The sequence below is a fragment of the Equus przewalskii genome, chromosome 8, assembly GCF_037783145.1.
Source record: "Equus przewalskii isolate Varuska chromosome 8, EquPr2, whole genome shotgun sequence".
NCBI lineage: Eukaryota > Metazoa > Chordata > Mammalia > Perissodactyla > Equidae > Equus > Equus przewalskii.
In genome coordinates, this window is record NC_091838.1 from 50,914,077 (window position 1) to 50,932,942 (window position 18,866).

General features: G+C 44.9%; 1 protein-coding gene across 2 annotated transcripts; it reads left to right on the forward strand.

Moving 5' to 3' along the window:
* The first annotated feature begins 787 nt into the window (after positions 1 to 787).
* DCSTAMP (dendrocyte expressed seven transmembrane protein) lies at positions 788 to 18,634 on the forward strand. Of its 2 annotated transcripts, XM_070630794.1 has the most exons (5): positions 826 to 879; positions 1,562 to 2,631; positions 8,986 to 10,027; positions 15,036 to 15,344; positions 16,298 to 18,634. In XM_070630794.1, exons 3-5 carry the CDS (start codon positions 8,999 to 9,001, stop codon positions 16,370 to 16,372), a joined length of 1,413 nt encoding a protein of 470 aa, XP_070486895.1. In that variant the 5' UTR covers positions 826 to 879; positions 1,562 to 2,631; positions 8,986 to 8,998; the 3' UTR covers positions 16,373 to 18,634. The 2 variants fall into 2 exon arrangements, with proteins under 2 accessions (XP_008520674.1, XP_070486895.1); XM_008522452.2 differs by lacking the exon at positions 1,562 to 2,631 and having other exon boundaries at positions 788 to 879.
* Positions 18,635 to 18,866: the final 232 nt, after the last annotated feature.

Consider the following 18,866-nt stretch of genomic DNA (forward strand, 5'->3'; position numbering starts at 1 on the left):
TTTCTTTTTTCTCCCCAAAGCCCCCCAGTACATAGTTGTATATTCTTCGTTGTGGGTCCTAGTTGTGGCATGTGGGACGCTGCCTCAGCGTGGTTTGATGAGCAGTGCCATGTCCGCGCCCAGGATTCGAACCAACGAAACACTGGGCCGCCTGCAGCGGAGCACATGAACTTAACCACTCGGCCACGGGGCCAGCCCCAGGAATCCATGAATTTTAAGATAAAAGTTCTTGCAGTTATATTATGGGGCTCAATCAAAAGGCGAAGAACCATTTCGTAGCAGGGTTTTGAGGCTTTCCTAATTCTCTGAAACCACACAAGCTGGTCTTCTTGACTTGGAAGCTAAACTTCTAAGATGGAAAGTCTCATGCAAGGTTGAGAGGCATGACACAGATTATTAAACCCTTCTGGGGTTGTCAGTGCAGAGGGGGCTCCTTTATGCAATCTGCCTCTTCGACTGTGGGTGGGAGTGGGGCTGGTGGATGTTTGTTGTGGCCCCATTGCTGGGGGGGGGGGGGGGTGGTGGTGGTGAGGAGTATGAGAGTGAGGGGAAAGAGGAAAAAGGGAAAGAGAGAGTCCAAGTTTTCATAACTCATTCCCCGATGTTTAAAAATATCCTATTTCACTATTTTCTAGAATTGGTTTCTGCAACATCTATTTTGAGGAAAATACTAGAAAGAACTGTGTAGTTCTTCTGCATCAATTATCCCCTTGGTCACTTTTAAATGACTTAGTAACTTTGTGGGGGAAATAAAGAAGTTGACTCATGGCAATGTGATGCTCTTGTCGCTTCCCGTTCCTTTTTCCCTGTTCTATATCAAGACTCAGAGCCCCCGGGGAAGGACGTTGTTGCACTTGAAGAAGAACCTGAGAGGAACCAGTAAGTAAACTTTCAGAATAATCTCATTTTTTAAATTGCTTTTTTTAAGGAAAAAATTAAGTATTAGTAAATTGGAATAAACCGTTGAGACCAGAGAATACTTTAAGCAGTGCCCCCCCCCCCCCACCCCACCCCCTGAACAATTTACTATGTGCAGAAATATCAGAAAGAAAGTCTTTGGTGATGCTGGCCTGGGGGACCTGAATGCTCTCACCTCGGGGAAGCCCACAGCATGAACATCCTCTTAATGCTCGCCGGCTTTTGAAGAACTGATGCTGTTTGTCAAGCCCCGGGGCGGTGTAAGGAGCAGGGCTGGCGGGTCCTGCAGGAGGGGCTGCCGGGCCTCAGTGACAGAACCACGCATACTGCTGGCCTGAACCGTTCCCTAAATGCTCCTCTGTTCACCCGGCAGCTTTCATTAATCTTTCCTTCCTTGTGCAAAGGTTGCCTTCACAGGGGAAGGCATTTACTGACTTTCCCAAGGCAAGAACGATTAGAACAAAGTTATGAGGAATTCGTTCCGCCTCAGATGGAGGCCTGGGTCTTGAGCTATTTTGGCAGGCTGAGAGAACAGTATGTTCCGAACCAAATTATAAGTTTGCAAGAGTTTTTTAAAAAAAAGAAAGAAAGGAAAAGAAAAAAGGACAAGAAACGCTCCATTCTTCTTTTGTCCTGATTACAGGTGCGGGGCTACTGCAAAATGCCAACATCCAGAGCCAGCTCTGCTCTTCTTCTTTACCTTTATTTCAGACTCTCGGGCCGGCAAGAACCTTAGAACTGGGCTAGCCCTGGGGTGCTGCAGTCCCGAGAGGCGAAGTGACCTATTCAAGGTCACACAGCCATTTTGGGTGGTGGCAGGCTAGACCGCAGATCTCCTGTCTTCCTGCCCAGGGCTCTTTTCCTTTGCCACTCTGCCCTTTGTCCACATTTCCTTTAAACAGAGATTCCCGGCAGATCCTGAAGACAGTGAGAGAGGCTGATGGGTTCAGACTCGGTTCCCGAAGGGGATTAGCAGAGCCGGTTGGAGGAGCACAGGAAGAATAGAGGGATGGTCAGTCTGGGTTTATTTTTGCCCAGAGTGTCTGCAAATTGTATCTGGGCTTGCTGAGCATAGGCCATTGGCTTCTGCACAGGGAGCAGGATCAGAATGAGCTGGTCTCACTTAATGAAAATTTCAGGATGTCAGACAAAGTGAGTGCTCCACAAGTGGGGGAAAAGGGGAGCAATAGGACAGCTCCCCAGGTCCTTCCCCAAAGAAGGCCGTGTTGATTTCCCTGCACTTGCAGGAGCAGTGAGGCTCTGGGTCTCTGTTTGCCAGCCCGGAGGGGCACTGGTGATGTGCACCTTCAATATCCCAACCCAGAAAGCTCCTAGGGTGGACTGTCCAATTGCAGGCTCTAATTATTACTTTACTGCTCCATTTGTCACGGCTGCTGACTGGGCCTTGGATAGGAAGCAAGGATGCATTCTTTGCACCCCTAGAGTTGATCTGTGCTCAGGAATGTTAGTCTGCTTGACTCCCCAACAAAGTGGGCAAACAGAGTTCTGGGGATAGGGACGAGGGCTAGGAGCCTATGCTCTCCATGCCAGGGCTCGCGCTGCTACCCCTGACATTTAATGCCTCCCAGGGAAAACAATCAAATCCACTGTATATGCACTCGCAGCCTGTGTTTGCCAGCGTGTGCAGGGCTGATGGAGAAGCCTGGCCGCTTCTGTTTCCCATGGCAACAGCTCAGCTCTGCATGAAGGCAGGTAAGTGTGGGCTCAGGCTGGATACACAGACTGTGCAGGTCTGCATGGCTCCTGGCTTGGACCAGGGGCTCCTCCTCCCCATCCCTGGTCCTTTTCTTGCTCCCTCCAACCCAACCACACGAAAACTACTTTAACCCCATGAAAGAGAGATGGGGCCTTGGTGATACTCTCCTGTGGACTCCAGCTGTGGTTCCCCCGCCAGGGGTGTACTTTAGGGATAAAGGCAGGAGAGTGGTAATCACTCTTGGGATACTGATGTTGGTAAAAGCAAGAAGCAGGTTTTCGATCCTGGGGAGACAAGGATGTTGAGTCAGGCAATAGCCCTTCTTGATAATGGAGGCAAAATAAAGAGAAATTTCAGGTTAAAGAGGTCAGGTTAGTCTTTTATGCGCTGCAGGAAGAAGTGATGGCGAGAGTAAGGGAGACGCTCAATCCAGTAGCACAAGAGAAGGGAATAAAATAGAGTTACAGACCTCTGGGCAAATATAAATATTCCCAAGGCATAGAGAAAAACTTTATGTGTGAGACTGAAAACTGGCCTACAGCATGATTTTAAAATGTCCCAGGGGATATCAAGTGAGAAGGTAATTCAGATGAGTGGAGAAGAGAAGGACGAGGTGAGGAGGGAGGCGGAGCAGAGAGAAGAGAAGAAGCAATGTGCGGGTCCCCCAAAGGCATCCTGACTGCTGGGGGCCGAAGTCAGCCAGCCAGAGTGTTGAAAAATAATTTGAGCCACTTTTTAAAAAATCAGGAGATGTCACCCAAAGAAATCTAGATTTCTGGCTTCTCTTGAAAAAAAATCAGAAAATTTGGCAACACTGGGTCTCTATACAGCCTTGAAGACAACCTGCCTGGCTGGGGGCTGCTACTCTTGCAACTTAAACTGGGGGAGAGCCCTAGAGACCCACTGCCCCTCACCCCATGAAGTCTGTGTATCTCTTGATTTCCCTCACTCTTTGTAGTGCTTATCTGGCCACTGTAGGCATTTGAAATGCTGTATGCTGCCTGCCCTGATGTTCCAGCACAGGAAGAGCCCTGACCTTGACCCCCAGCTCTTCAGAGAAGGTGGGGACCAACATTGAATGCACCTCTCATCCCCAGACTCTAGGAGAGAGGGCTCCATTGAGAATGAGGGCCCCAGAGCCTGGACTTCAGACCAAGATGGGCTTGACACCAGGATGGAGATCTAGTCAGCTCTGGAGGGTTTAGTCAGGCTGTGCTGGCAGAGGACATGGAGGACACCAGATACAGAGGACAATGCAAGGAGGGATACTGACATTGTTGGATCCACATTACAGGACGCATGCATGGTTGGGATTCTGGGAATGTATTTCAACTAAATTTAGAAGCTATTCTTTGAACATCATGTTAAAGAGGGTCTGAGAAGCTGCCCATCTTGAACCCTCATGTCACTAAAACATGGTAAGAATCCTGGCTCTTCCACTTATTCGCTGTGTGAGCTTGGGCAAGTCAATTAACCTCTCTGAGCCTCAGTTTCCTCATCTAAAAATATAGATATAATAGTAAAGAGCTGCTGTGAGAAATAATGTATATCAGGTGCCATAACAGTGTCCAGGCACTTGGAAACAACTTGATAACTACTATCTATTGTTATTGCTATTTTCCTAAGTCTCAGATAAAGGCACAGGGTATGGTTTTGTCTACTTCTCTAATTTTGTATTTTGTGGTACCTGAAGGCAAACTGGGTAGGTGGGAAATTTTAACTCCATTACCCAGGAAGCTTGGTAAGGATTTTAAAATGCGGTTCATGAAAAGTCAGAGATGAGATGTTGATATGATCAGAAATGCGTCATCGAGTGGTGGAAGACTGGGCTCTCACTCCCAGCTCTGCCTCCAAGGCCAGGATGACCTCGGCGAGTCCCTTAGCCTCTTTTGGATTTTCGTTGCCTCATCTGTAGAAACCAGCTGGCTGGGTGTCAGTCATCTAGAGTTGTGCTGTTCAATACTTAGACACCAGCCACATGTGACTATTTAAATTTAAATTAATTAAAATTAAATACAGTTAAAAATTCAGCTCGTCAGTCTCACTAGCCCTATTTCAATAGCTTCATCATCACATATGTCTAGTGCCTACTGCATCGGACAGCACAGATTAGAACATTGCCATCCTCACAGAAAGTGCTATCAGACGGTGCTGAATTCTAGAGCTTGCTACTCAGTGTCTGGTCCTTAGATGAGCAGCCTCAGCACCACCGGGGAACTTGTTAGGAATGCAAAATCTCAGGTGCCATTCTAGACCTTTTGAATCAAAATGTGTATTTTAACAAGATTCTCCCAGTGATTACGTACTCAAGTTTAAGAAGCTCTGATCTGTAAGATTCCTTCTAGCTCTAAAAAGAAAATTTAAGAATCTGGGTATCTTTCTGACAAAGTCTTAGAGAAAGAAACAAGCAACTGGCTTGTCCAAATCCTGATTCACTAATTTGCCTAAAAGGAAAGAACTGGGGCTCTCTCAGGAAAGACCAGCAGAAGGACTGTACCTCTGCAGGAGCAAGAAGAAAGAACTCAGCAGAATGTGTAAAACGGCAGTGCTGGGAGGGTGGTACAAGCCGGCTCCTGTCTCCCATCGATTTGGGTCATCCAGTCCTTGCCTAAAGGTCTTCAGGGAAGAGAAGTTCTCAATTTTCAGTGGCAGCAAGATGTGGGTTGCATTTACTGGGCACGTTATCTCCGGGGTGGCTCCCCTCGTTAAACCTCATCAGGCGGGAGCTCAGGCAGGTCTTACACTCAAGTAGAGAAAACGAGGAACAGAGAACAGGAGGAAATCAGGGTCACACTCAACATGACAGGAAGGATAGAACGAACACCAGCCTCTGGGCTCATAGTCCGTGATCCAAATCTCTCCTCTGTGGCTTGAGCTGTGAAATGGGAGAGAATGCATTTAGTCCTCCTGCCGCAGAAAGTTTTGGTGTTTTTTGATGACGTGCTGTTTTCAGCACAAAAACAAGGAGGATAATATTAGATCTGTTGCTTGTTAAGAAAACATGTGCCTCTTACAGGACAAAATTGCAGTCGTATATCTTATTTAATTGAGATTAGATTTTATTGCCGAATGTTACAATTTTAATGTGTTCATAAATTTGTTTCATACGTTTAGAGAAATATCTGTATTAAGGACACACTGTAGAAGGATGAAACAAGACCAGGGAAAAATGAATCCAAAATATGCATTAGTAATTTTTTTAGGAAGTGAGAAAAATGCTGCCTCATAAGGGATACTAGAAAAAAATAAAACAGCTAGCTTTTCTGATTTGTTCTAGAGAGAGCTGATTTGAGACATATCCTTACAGGGTCAACTATTTTGATGCAGAGAAAAAAATGAGCAGATAGAAATGGGTTTGTGATATACAGGTCAGCTCTTAAACAGTCACTGGCAGAAAGTGTAATGTGTTTCCAGCAAAGACAGTGAGCTGAGTGTCCCGTCACATAACCCAGAGTCAGGGAATCTGGGCATGATGCAGGGGGCAGGGAGCTGGCCCAGAAGCAGAGAGACCTGGTCTGACTCCCACTGTACCATCTACCCTCCATGTGATTGCTGACACATTTCAGCCAGTGCTCTGAGCCTCAGTTTCCACTGTGTGAAATGCGAAGAGCATCTCCAGAGGCTTCAGGGAGGATGTAGAGAGATGCTTTATGTAAAGTGCCTACAACGTAACAGGCCATTAATCCCTATTAGTGAGTCAATTAGTCAAATAATGGTTTGGGGTCAAATCCAAAGCCATGACAAAGAAAGCGAATGGGGCCACACACGGGAGGAGAGGCACCACCTGTGACCTGCTCGGATGCCAGCTGTCCTGCCCCTGCCAGCCTGCTGGCTGCTGGCCGCTCACTGTTTACGTCCCCCCCCCAGACCGTGAGGCAGCTCTGACTCAGGTCAGCAATGCTGAGGAAGGTTCCGGAGCTCAGGGGCCCATCGGTGATTTCTGGGGGTCAGAGCGGAGTGGGAGTAGCAACGTGCTTGGGCACACTGCCAACCTTCAAACCAACCTCCGATTCTGAAAGTAAGCAAGCTGGCAGGCAAAAAAGAGCTATGTCCTTTCCCTGGTTCCCATTCTCATGGCCATTCCAATTCCCTTTCCTCCTGATAGAGTAAGAGCATCCTCTTACTGGGATCTTGAATCTCTGATAAGGCTGGTCCCACATGGTAATGCCCCTTCTTTAACACTTAATTTCTCCCCACATCTCTTTTCTGTGCTGAGCATTTCCAATCAGATTACCTGACAGGAGCTGCAGGCCCTCCGCATTATCACAGGAGGAATTTCCACAGGTTTGTTCCTAACCTATTTCCTCACCTCCTGTCTGCCCTGCACTAACCTTCTTTGGCCTGAACACGGAAAGAGAATGGTTTCCTCACCTCGGGCTGCTCAGTTCACTCCCTCTAGCCAATGCCGGCCCCCTCTCCTACACCACGAGCCTGTGTTCACTGGCTCCAATAGTATTAAGCTACTCTGTAAATCCAGTCCCATCATATTTGATGTGAGAAGGGATTTATTTGAGAGTGTTTAAGAACTAATCGATGTCTATACCATACATATGGTATAAAGCTCATTAGGTATTTTCACGTGAATCAAGAGAAAAATGTCTCAAATTGATTTTATATCATTCCAAATGAACCCAAGACTCTCCGAGTGCATCACAGACCTAAATCTGCATTACTGACAGGGTGGTAGCAGGCCCCTCGCACCTGCATTTTAATTATGCCAGATCTGGGAAAAAAGAAAAGATAATTAACTCAGTGACAAATTATTGTTGTTTTCCTTATAAGATTCTCAGGAGAGAACTAGACTCAGAGGGTAAGGGTAGGGGAGTGGGTGATGGTTACAGAGAGAGGTACAATGACCTCAGTCCAATGCCACAGTTAAGTTTGGATGCCCTTGATACACTTTTTGGTCTGTAAAATTAGAGCATGAGAAAATAGATGCCTATCAAAAAGTGATCTTACATAACGCAGTTTACGGAATTTATAGCCTGTCCACCCATCAGCCTAGGGTTTGTTTCAACTATTAAGACCCATGATACAGCTTTACTGCATTTATCAATTAACAATTACCCCCTAACAAAGCATCACAGAATTCAGTGGCTTAAAACAAATAAATATTTATCGTTACTAAAGTATCTGTTATCAGCTGGTGGGCTGACTCGGGGCTGGCTGGTCTAGGATGGCCTCCTTCGCATGTCCGGCAGTTGGCTGGCTATTGGCCAAGTGGATGGAATTGACTGGTCATGTGCCTTTTGTCACACAGCAGCCCAAGTTGGTGTGATAGGCTGAATAATGCCTCATTCCCTCAAGATGTCCACGTCCTAACACCCAGAACTTGTGAATATGTTATCTTACATAGTAAAAGGGACTGTACTTATGTGATTAAGTTAAAGATCTTGAGGGGCTGGCCCCATGGTCCAGCGGTTAAGTTCGCGCCCTCCGCTGCAGGCGGCCCAGTGCTTCGTCAGTTCGAATCCTGGGCACGGACATAGCACCGCTCATCAAACCACGCTGAGGCAGCGTCCCACGTGCCACAACTAGAAGGACCCACAACGGAGAATATACAATTATGTACCGGGGGGGCTTTGGGGAGAAAAAGGAAAAAAATAAAATCTTAAAAAAAAAAAAAAGATCTTGAGATGGGGAGATTATCCTGGATTATCTAGGTGGGCCCAATATAATTCACAGGGGTCCTGATAAGAGGGAGGCAGGAGGATCAGAGTCATAGAGAAGATATAAGGATGGAAGCAGAGGCCAGAGAGAAAAGAAGATGCAATATTGCTAGCTTTGAGATGGAGGAGAGTCCATGAGCCAAGGAATATAGGCAGCCTCTAGAAGCTGGGAAAGATAAGGAAATGGATTCTCCCCTGAAGCCTCCGGAAGGAACAGAGCCCTCTGGACCCATTTTGGACTTTTGACCCCAAGAACTGTAAGAGAATACAGACGTGTTTCTATGAGCCGCTCAGTGTGTGGTGATTGGCCACAGCAGCAACAGGAGATCAATACACCTGGACTTGCTAAAAAGTTAGTAGTAAGGTTCCAAGAGAGAGGCAGGAGTGAGTCAGAGACTCAGGACTGGCCCCGTCACTTCTGCCACATTCTATTGGCCAAAGACATCACAAGGCCATCCCGAGTTCAAAGACTGAGAAAGAGACCCCACTTCTTGAAAGATTCTATTTCTCTCACCTCTTAATGGGAGAAGCTATAAAGTCACATTGCAAGAAGGGTGTGGAGACCGAAAAGGGTAAAGAATTATAGCCATTTTTTGCAGCCAATCTATCACCATGCCCTTTCCAAAGTGACAGAGGACATTCAAAAGCAACATCTGACCCTGGTTTCTTCTTCATTTCCAGGGACACAGGGAGCATGGGTGTCTGGACCTCAGGCACTGATATCTTCCTAAGTCTTTGGGGGACCTATGTGTCTCCAAGAAGCCCTGGATGGATGGACTTTATCCAACATTTGGGAGTTTGCTGTTTTGTTGCTCTCATTTCAGTGGGCCTCTTCTCTGTGGCCTTCTACTGGGTTGTGTCCTCGTTCACAGTCTTTGCCACCTCCTGGATGATAACATGTGTGCTGCTGTGCTGCTCCAAGCACGCGCGATGTTTCCTTCTTCTCTTCTTCCTCTCTTGCGGCCTGCGTGAGGGCAGGAATGCTTTGATTGCAGCTGGCACAGGGATTGTAATCTTTGGACACGTGGAAAATATTTTTCATAACTTTAAAGGTCTCCTGGACAGTATGACTTGCAACCTCAGGGCAAAGAGTTTTTCCATACATCTGCCACTTTTGAAAAAATACATTGAAGCAATTCGGTGGATTTACCGCCTTATCACCCACCCAAGTCTATTTGACGACCTCGTGTCTTGGAACCAGACCCTGGCGGTCTCTCTTTTCAGTCCCAGCCAAGCCCTGGAGGCACAGCTAAATGACACTAAAGTCGAAGTCCTGGGTGTCTTGTACCAGATGGTGACGGCGACAGAGGTGCTCTCCTCCCTGGGACGGCAGCTATTTGCCCTTGCAGGGCTTTTGCTGGTGCTGCTGGGCACTGGCCTCTTCATGAAGCGATTTTTGGATCCTTGTGGTTGGAAGTTTGAAAACTTTTACATCACCAGACAGTTCGTTCAGTTTGATGAAAGGGAGAGGTGTCAACAGAGGCCCTGTGTCCTCCCCCTGAATAAGAAGGAAAGGAGGAAGTATGTTGTGGTCCCGTCTTTCTGGCCGACTCCTAAAGAAAGGAAGAAGCTGGGGCTGTTTTTCCTCCCCATTCTCACCCATCTCTACATCTGGGTGCTGTTTGCAGCCGTAGATTATCTGCTGTATCGGCTCATTTTCTCCGTGAGCAAGCATTTCCAAAGCTTGCCAGGGCTTGAGGTTCACTTGAAACTGCACAGAGAGGTAGGTGCTCCCAGGCCCTTCTCATGATGTAGCCTGCCTATTTGCTGATCTGTTTGCTAAAGATCATGAACTGCCCAAGGCTGGGCAGTATCTTCTTCACCTCTGGACCCCCGGTGCCCGGCACAGTGCCCAGTATGTAGAAGGAGCCCAAGAAGAGTGGGTTAAGTTGAATCGAAGTCCTGACGTCAGAATATGACATCATTCCAAACATCTTTGGTCATTGTGCGAGTCTCCTGTGGCTGCGGTAACAAATTACCACAAACTGAGTGGCTTAAAACGACAGAAATTTAGGGGCTGGTCTGGTGGCTCAGCGGTTAAGTTCGCACGTGCTGCTTCAGTGGCTTGGGGTTCGCCGGTTCGGATCCTGGCTACAGGCCTACGCACTGCTTATCAAGCCACGCTGTGGCAGGCATCCCTCACATAAAGTAGAGGAAGAGGGGCACAGGTGTTATCTCAAGGCCAATCTTCCTCAGCAAAAAGAGGAGGAGTGGCGGTGGATGTTAGCTCAGGGCTAATCTTCCTCAAAAAAATAAAATAAAATAAATAAAACAATAGAAATTTATTCCCTTGTAGTTCTGGGGACAAGAAGTTCAAAATCAGCACGAGTGGGCTGAAATCAAGGTGTTGTTGGCAGAGCCACCCTCCCTTCAACTCTAGGGGAGAATCCAGTCCTCACTTCTTCCCGCTTCTGGCGGCGGCCAGGCTTCCTTGGCTTGTGGCTGCATCCCTCCATCTTTGTTTCTGTCTTCACTTTGCCTTCTCCTCAGTCCATGTAAAATCCTTCTTAAAGGATGCATGTGATTGCATTAGGGCTCACCAGGATAATCCAGAGTAACTTCTCCATCTCGAGATCCTTAACTGAGCCACAATTGCAAAGCCTCTTTTTTCCAAATAAAGTAACGTTTATAAATTTGGAGGGTTAGATCTTATGTCTTTGGGGGGCCATTTTTCAGTTTCGTACAGTCAGCAAACACTGAAATGTGGGATAGGTGCCTCTGATGTTGAACTCAAAGCTGATTCTCAAGCAGAAGTACCTCGCATGAAACCAAGAGGCCGTATTTACAGCCTGACTTCCTCTCTCCCCTAGACTTGTGCAAGTAAACTTTGAGCACCTTCTCTAAAGGAGAACTTCTTTTATATGCATCCTGAGTCCTCATCAAACGCAAGAGGGCTCCCAATGCATCAGCATAGTGTTTAAGAGGATGGTCATTGAAAAAGGGCTCCTAAATAACCAAATAATATGCTGGTACTAGTACTTGATAACACTCACTAAAAAGTGGAACCAGCTACACTTGGTTTTTTCAGACAATTTAAGTCAGTGGTTTCAACCTTAAGTGTGTGTTATGAATTTCCTGGGGTAGATGCAGAGTCTCAGGCTTCAATTTACAGAGATCTTGTTTCAAACACAAGGGCACTTTTAATAAGCATTCTATGTGCTTTCAGAGTAGGTGGTCCACAGACCACACTTTGAGAAACTCTAGCTCAGGTCCTGGAAAGCAAGGGCTTTCTAAACCAGTGGTCCTCGACTGTGGCTGCGCAGTGTCATCTCTGTGGGACTGAACAAGCAAAGTAGCAAACAAATCTGTTGCTTTGTTCTGGCCCCCAGGGTTTCAGATTTAATTGGACTGAGTGAGGCCTGGGTGAAGGATTTTTTAAAACTCCCCAAATAATTCTAATGTGTGGCCAAGATTGAGAACCATTGTTCTGAACCCACCACCCAAAGGATAGAGCGGAAGTTTAACCTTTAAAGGCCATCAGGTGGATCTACGAAAATCTTAATTAGCCAAGACTGTTTGTTTCTCTGAGCTGGTACCTCCTGGGTGTCGGGGAACCTGCCTTTCTCTCCTCCATCTCCCTCCTCCCAGCAGCCCTATCCCAACAGAGAGGACTGTGGGTTTTGTGCCTCCCATCTTTTCTCCTTCCCATTTTTCCCTGTGGAAATTTGTGATTATATGGACATTTCAGGGGATCTAGATATTGTCAGATACTTGTTTTATTTTTTTAAACCCAAAGATGGTGAAGCTGAGCCAGGTGGGATGTGTGTATGCACATGCATGAACGTGTAGTATATGCGTGGATGTATGTGCCTGTGTGCGCATGTGCATGTGTATGAGTGCCATGCATGCTCGGGTGGAGTGCAGTAGCCCAGGCTTGTGAAAACGCCAACAGCTGTTTCCATGGGTTTGATTTTCCCTCCTCTTTATCAACCTACAATAGGCTGTGCTGGCTGCTGGGGAAATCTTAGAGGGGAATGTCAGAAAGGGTGCCTGTAAACCCTCCTTTGGAACCCCACTTCCCGTTTCTCTCTTTATCTCTCAAGGCCAGGGATCCTCTGCTGCATCCTCACTTTCCCTCTTCTGTTCTTCTGGCTCAGCAGGTAGGTCCAGGGCCCTGCCCCTCTAATCCTGGCTGCTGCTCAGAGTTGATTACTCTGAGCCCTCAGCTTCCCCTGAAGAATTCAGTTAATTACAAGAACCCTGTTGCTCTAGATATCTGGAGCAGGGTGGATAATGGAAGCAGTGCTTCAAATGAAAGCCAAACAAGATTTGTAGACTGGCTTGTTCCTGGGGGCTGGCTAGCAAAGGGCTTCTCCTCCCCCAACCCACTCTCCTCCTGGATTCTCTCTTCTGGTCCTCCCCTCTCAATTCTTCCTCTCCTTTATGTTTTTGCTTCTCTTTCATTTATTTCTCTCTCAGCCATACCAATGCCTGTTTTGTGATTTCTCACTGTCTTAGACAGAAGGAAAAAAAAAAAGGCAAGTTTTGCCTTCCAAAAAAAAGCCCAGAAGCTTTCTGATGGCAGTGTCCTAACAAACACATGTTTGGGCGTTGGTGGGTCATGGGGATGCAAAGATGTCTAGACCTAGATGGCTGCCATGGAGGGGCTCACGTCCTGGCGGGGGAGGCCGCCATGTACACTCACAATGACAGCAGGGCAGTGGGCGCTGGAACAGATGTAAGTACGAGACTGCTGTGGGAGCTCCTCTCCAAGTCTCCTGCCATGTCTGGGAGACTGCGCCGCCAGCAGCAAGCTTCCGCGTGACTGGCAGCACCCTGACCTTCTCCCAGGATGCCCTTGGAGGCTCCTGGTCTCTCCCTTGCTGCAGATTTGCCAAAGGAGAAATCAAGCAGGAAGAGAATCATTGGCTTAAGGTTTTGCCAATATTTCTCTCCCACTTTCATACGATTTTAAATAAAGAAGAAAGATGGGAAATGACCTGAAATGAGCTAGCTGGATGGGTGGGCATTGTAAGTAAAAAAATAGCCATAATCGCTACTTATTGAGTACCTACTATGTACACAGCCTTTGTCGGCGTTAGCTTTTAGGGACTGTCTGATACCAGAGCATGTCCTCAGTCCACTACTCAACACTGTCTTGGCAAATTGTTTAGTTAAGAGAGGTAAACACATTTTAAAACATCAGGGAACCATTTAGTATATTGCTCGGCATTTTGAGAACCTTCATTTGTCTTCCACATTACCCTCCACCAACCCCGTACAAAAATGTTGACTCAAGCTTTGTGAAGCCCTGACTCCCAGCTGCGAAATCCCTGGTTAGATTCCTAGACTAAATAACTTCTTCCCAGACCCGACACCCGCTGCTTCCTTACTGCAGGATTTCTCATCACCGACTCAATCGATGTGTTTGTTTCTTCACTGGTGTTATAAAGAGTGCGTTCTTTTGCTCTGGGGACCAAAATCTCTCTATTTAATTGTAGGTAAACTGTCTGTTTGATAAGAGAAAAGGAGAGGCAACCCAAATGCTCTTCATTGCTTAGTCACGGTGCTGGGGAAATTACAGATTTGACTTGACATTTGTATAGAGGTCCCAGGTTTGGGGTTTCCAGATTCTTCACAGGTATTAGCGTAGGTCCAAGGTGCATGGTCTTCTCTGGGTGTGGTGGGGTTCTTTTAGAGACGTCATTTACCTCTTCCTGGCCCCAGGGCTCTGGGGCACTAGGGTGATAATAACTTACAAGTACTCTAGCCTGTAAGGTTAATGCTCCATCCCCAAGGTGCTTAATTTACACTGGGAGTAGTTTATGCCTGGGCAGGATCTGGTCCATTAATTCCTGTTAGAATTAGAATTCCTACCAAATTAGAAAACAAATCCACCGAGAGATTAAATGACTTTCTTAGGTCAGGGAAAAGAAAGAGCTGAATCAGCACACACTACTCTTGCTGGTGGCTTGGCTGGGTGGCTCAATGTCACCTTATGCCCTATGTGTCAGTTTGCTGAGGGCAACTGGTTTGTTCTCCTGCCTTCAAGCAGGAAGAAATGCACCCCTCCTGAGCATTCAAGAGAAAGGAGAAAATGTCCTATTTTGAGACCTCTACAAATATGATTTTAGAGCTACCTTCAGTAAATACTATTCTTGGTATTCTTACGCTAAGGATAGTCTCCCCTCCCCTCGCTCCAAGCTCTAAAAGATTGACTTAGAACATGATTTAATGTCTACACATCTTTGTGACCTTGTGGTCTGCTGATGGAGTATTTGTCAAGAGGGGGAAGATATGACTGGGTCTTAAGGAGCTATGCTCCCAAAAAACTTCTCCCCCAGTTGAGAGAAAACCATCTTTAGTTAGTCCCACATGGCCTACAGTGTAGAAACAGGTGTTCCATAAAAATGGGTTATGTGGTCAAATTTGTTAGGAGAACAGCTGGCTGAAGTTAGATTTCTCTGCCTTTTTCTGAATCTTCAACTGTCTCACATCATTGTGACTCTCCAAAGAAGGGACAGAATAGACAAACTTATCTGGTATTCTTCTTTCCGGGAAATCTTTATTTCCACAAATTCACTTGGGAAAACACTGCAATAGCTACAAATAAGACTCGTCCCTTCTCCTTCACTCCAATCACAGCACAAAAGTAGCTACAATAGCTCCTTCAGCCAAAGCTCTCTGCATGTTTTAAGATAAACACTATGTGTTTCAGGGCAGTACTGAGAAAGACAAAGACTGAGGATGAAAATGGCATGGGCCTTGATGACTTTATTCTTTCATTTTAGGAGCAAGGAACTCAAGCCATCATCCATGATTCTCCCTTTAATATATCTCTGTTTGAACCCAGCTGCATCCCTAAACCAAAGCTCCTTCTGTCTAAGACCTGGATTCCTCTCAGCATTATTCTTGTGATACTAGTGATGCTAGGACTGTTGTCCTCCATCCTGATGCAACTTAAAATCCTGGTGTCAGCATCCTTCTATCCAAGCACGCAGAGGGAGCGCGTCCAATACCTGCATGAGAAGATATTGAAGAAAAGATCAAAGCAGCCAGTGGGAGAAGTAAAAAGGAAACTGAGTCTGTACTTTACAAAGGTAAGGCCAAGATGGGGGTATGATCTATAATTAAGGAAATTTTGAGTTTGAAGGGCAAATAGAATTTCATAACACCCTTCACCTTCACATTAGGGCTTATATCCCCAGTAACAGATGGGACACTGGAGTAAGGGGGTTCACAGACGTACACGGCTAAGGCTCTTAGCTTTGTGATTTTGAATACTGGTCCAGAGGATTCTATAAGACATACCTTCAAAACATTGATTTCAAGTGAGTATGTTCAGTCATTTTGTAGAGAGGCTTCTGGGAAGGCTCTCTGTAATGGCTATTAAAAGACAGTGCCCAATAAGGGTTACTTTACCAGGTCAAGGATAATAAATAACAGAGAGAGAAATACCTACTGCAGCTTCGTAAGCTCCAAAGAATTTGCTCATCCTCCAGGATTAAAATATACATGTGATGTATATATATGATGATATATATAATATATATGTATTTTTATATAGATAATACACAATTTATATACACAACTTTCACATACATATAAAATGAACACTTGTCAAAGATTTTATTTAACTTATTAATTAAAGAGGCAACAGTAAGAAATTCCAACCAATTCAAAGAACGATTCAAAGCATACAAATATACAGGCCATCAGGAATTCCAAAATGAATTTGCTTAATAGATGCAAAACTGGCTTCTTCCACAAGGGTGGATGAGAGGGTCAATTGTACTCTACAGAGTGAAATTCATTTGAATGTCCATGGACAAGAATCATTTGCTTTATTGCTGTCAGCTATCTACAACTTACAGAAATGGAAAATAGCTCATAGACAATGAAAGACCAAGATAACCTGCAAGGATATGTTTTTCTGGCCATTTCAAAGTCTTTTGTATTTTTCCTGACACCAGTTGTCCCACAACGAAAAGTTTATGTCAGAGGCATTTGAAATGACTCTAATGCTCCTTCATCCATATTTTTGTCTGTTCAGATTCATTTCTGGCTTCCAGTCCTGAAAATGATTAGGAAGAAACAAATGGACCTTGCAGATGAAGACAATCCATGAGACCCCACATAGCTCCTCGGCCACACTGCACCAGCGATTCTCCAGTCTGCTGATGGTGGTTACTACTCAACCTGCTCAACAACAGAGAACTAGCCTGCATGTTCCTTCAGGGGGCTGAGTTTGCAGGGCCAAACTACTTCTCTTCATAAGGCCGAAGGGCTACCAGGTAAAGGGTTATGTCATCTGTCTTCCAAACAAGGCACGTGATCTAGACTGTGTCGCAGTGCAACAGGACTATAACCAGGCTCTTTGAAGATGAGTCTCAGCATACAGTAATATTCAAAGAAAAAAAGCAAGTAAATTAGAAAAAAGTCAAAATCTCTACTGCAGGGTCACAAGCAAATGCCAAGAAGAACATACACGTGTAATGCCAGTCACATATCTCTAAACTCTTCTGTCGCCTCTCTGCCCTTCTTAATTTCTTTCACAGCCATTCCCTACCACCACAACTGTCTCTCTTCCTCCTGTTCTCTTATTCAAAAACCAAGAACTCTTTCTGAAACCCATCTCCAGGAGCTCCTAATTTCTTCTCACCACCACCTCTGCTCCCATCTTCTGCTTTCCTGGATCTCTTTTGTTTTTTCCTCTTCTACCAAATCCTCTATCTGGTATTTACACCAGGGCGGCCAAGGGACCACATGTATCCAAATTATATGAAATATTTGTTTAAATGTGCATCTTGGGTCTCTGTCTCACTATATTCAATATACTATTATATATAATAGGGCCGATTTCCCCTATACTGAAAATAGCTAGGAGGGAGAAAAACCTCCTTGAATATTGATTCTATTATCTCTAAAGTCCCAGAATGGGGAAGAAATGCAGAAACGTTGATTTTTTTTTTTTTTTTTACTTTTCATTTTGAAAAATTTTCAGACTCAGAAGAAAGTTGCAAAACAGCACAGAGTTCCGTTTCTCCTTTGCCGTCATCCCCAAGTGTTAACATCTGGCATAGCCATAGCACAGTGATCACACATTGCCTTTAGTTGTCATGGTTCCTTAGTCTCCTCCAATCAGGGATATTGCCTTAGTCTTTCTTTCTTTTTCTTTCACGACTTTGACACTTTTCAAGCATACTGGCCAGTTATCTTGTAAAATATCCTTTGATTTGGATTTGTCTCATGTTTCCTTGTAAGTAAACTCAGATAATGTATTTTTGGCAAGAATACCACAAAAGTGTTGCTGTGCTCTTCTCAGCACTTGACATCAAGGGGGTACATGATGTTGACATGTCTCATTACTGGTGAGGTTACTTTTCATCACTTGGTTAAAATGGAGTCTGCCAGATTCTTCCACTGTTAAAATTACTGTTTTTTCCTTTTTAATCAATAAGTAGATTGTGGAGAAATACTTTAAGGCTATGTAAACATCCTCTTTCTCATCATAGATTTACCCTCTGATTTTAGCATCCATAGATGCAAAACTGAGGCAGCCAAACAGTGATTTTCTATTTTCATAATATCTTCTACATTTCTTAATTGGAATTCTACACTACCTCCAGAAAGAAACATTTTTTTCAAAGACTAAACTTTGTTTCAAGCACCAGAGTAGGCATTTCCATGATCTCATTTATGTTTCACGACAACCGTGTGAGGTAGATGTTATCACTTCCATTTTCTAGATGAGAAAACTCACCCTCAGAGACCCTGACTGAGCTGGCCTGGGCTTGGGCTGGGCATTGACATGGTTAAAGTTCCCAAGCAATTTTAACGGGCAGCCAAGACTGAGAACCACCATTCCAGAAAGTTTTACTGAATTGCAGTCCTTTGATTCACGTCTTCAGTGATGAAATTTCTCTAAGAGAGGAGCCTTCATTAGAAATGTGTCTGCTTCAGCATTTCCTGAAGCGTGCTCCTCAGACCACTGGTCCCTGAGTTGGTCCACAAAAAGAGTTGCAATGTAACCAAATCTTTACCATCTGCCTTCCAATCTCGAAGATTCATAAAGCATTTTGGCATAATTCAAAACTTTGAGAAACCCTATAATAAAGAAATCTCTTTAACCTTGTTTCACCCAGACTTTCCTTAAATTATTAAACCGAACAATTTTACCTCTAATAACTATTAGGATCATGTAGGACCCATTCTGCATCTCATGCTCAGGAAAAGGCTGATATAATTGACATGACTTCCAACAAAAAAGGATTTGAGAAGGTGAAGATATATTTGTTGTTTTGGCTTATTTAAGTATTCTGATGATTTTATACTTTGTTGTGTTTTCTAAATAAACAAATGTATATATTAAACTGAGGCAATGTTTGAATTTTGGTACTCATTTTTCATTTGTTCCTCCTACAGAGAAGAGATCTGTTCCATTTTAACTAAGGCAAAGAATGAACTGCTCAAATTTTAGAAGCTATTGGATGGTTTAGCACTTCTAAATTCTTTTAACTAACTTATCTACCTAATGACATCACCCGCATCTACAGCAAATGCTTGAACAGGCCACATAGAAGGTGCTGGTGATGCCCAGACAGTTCACCTTCCTTCCTGCC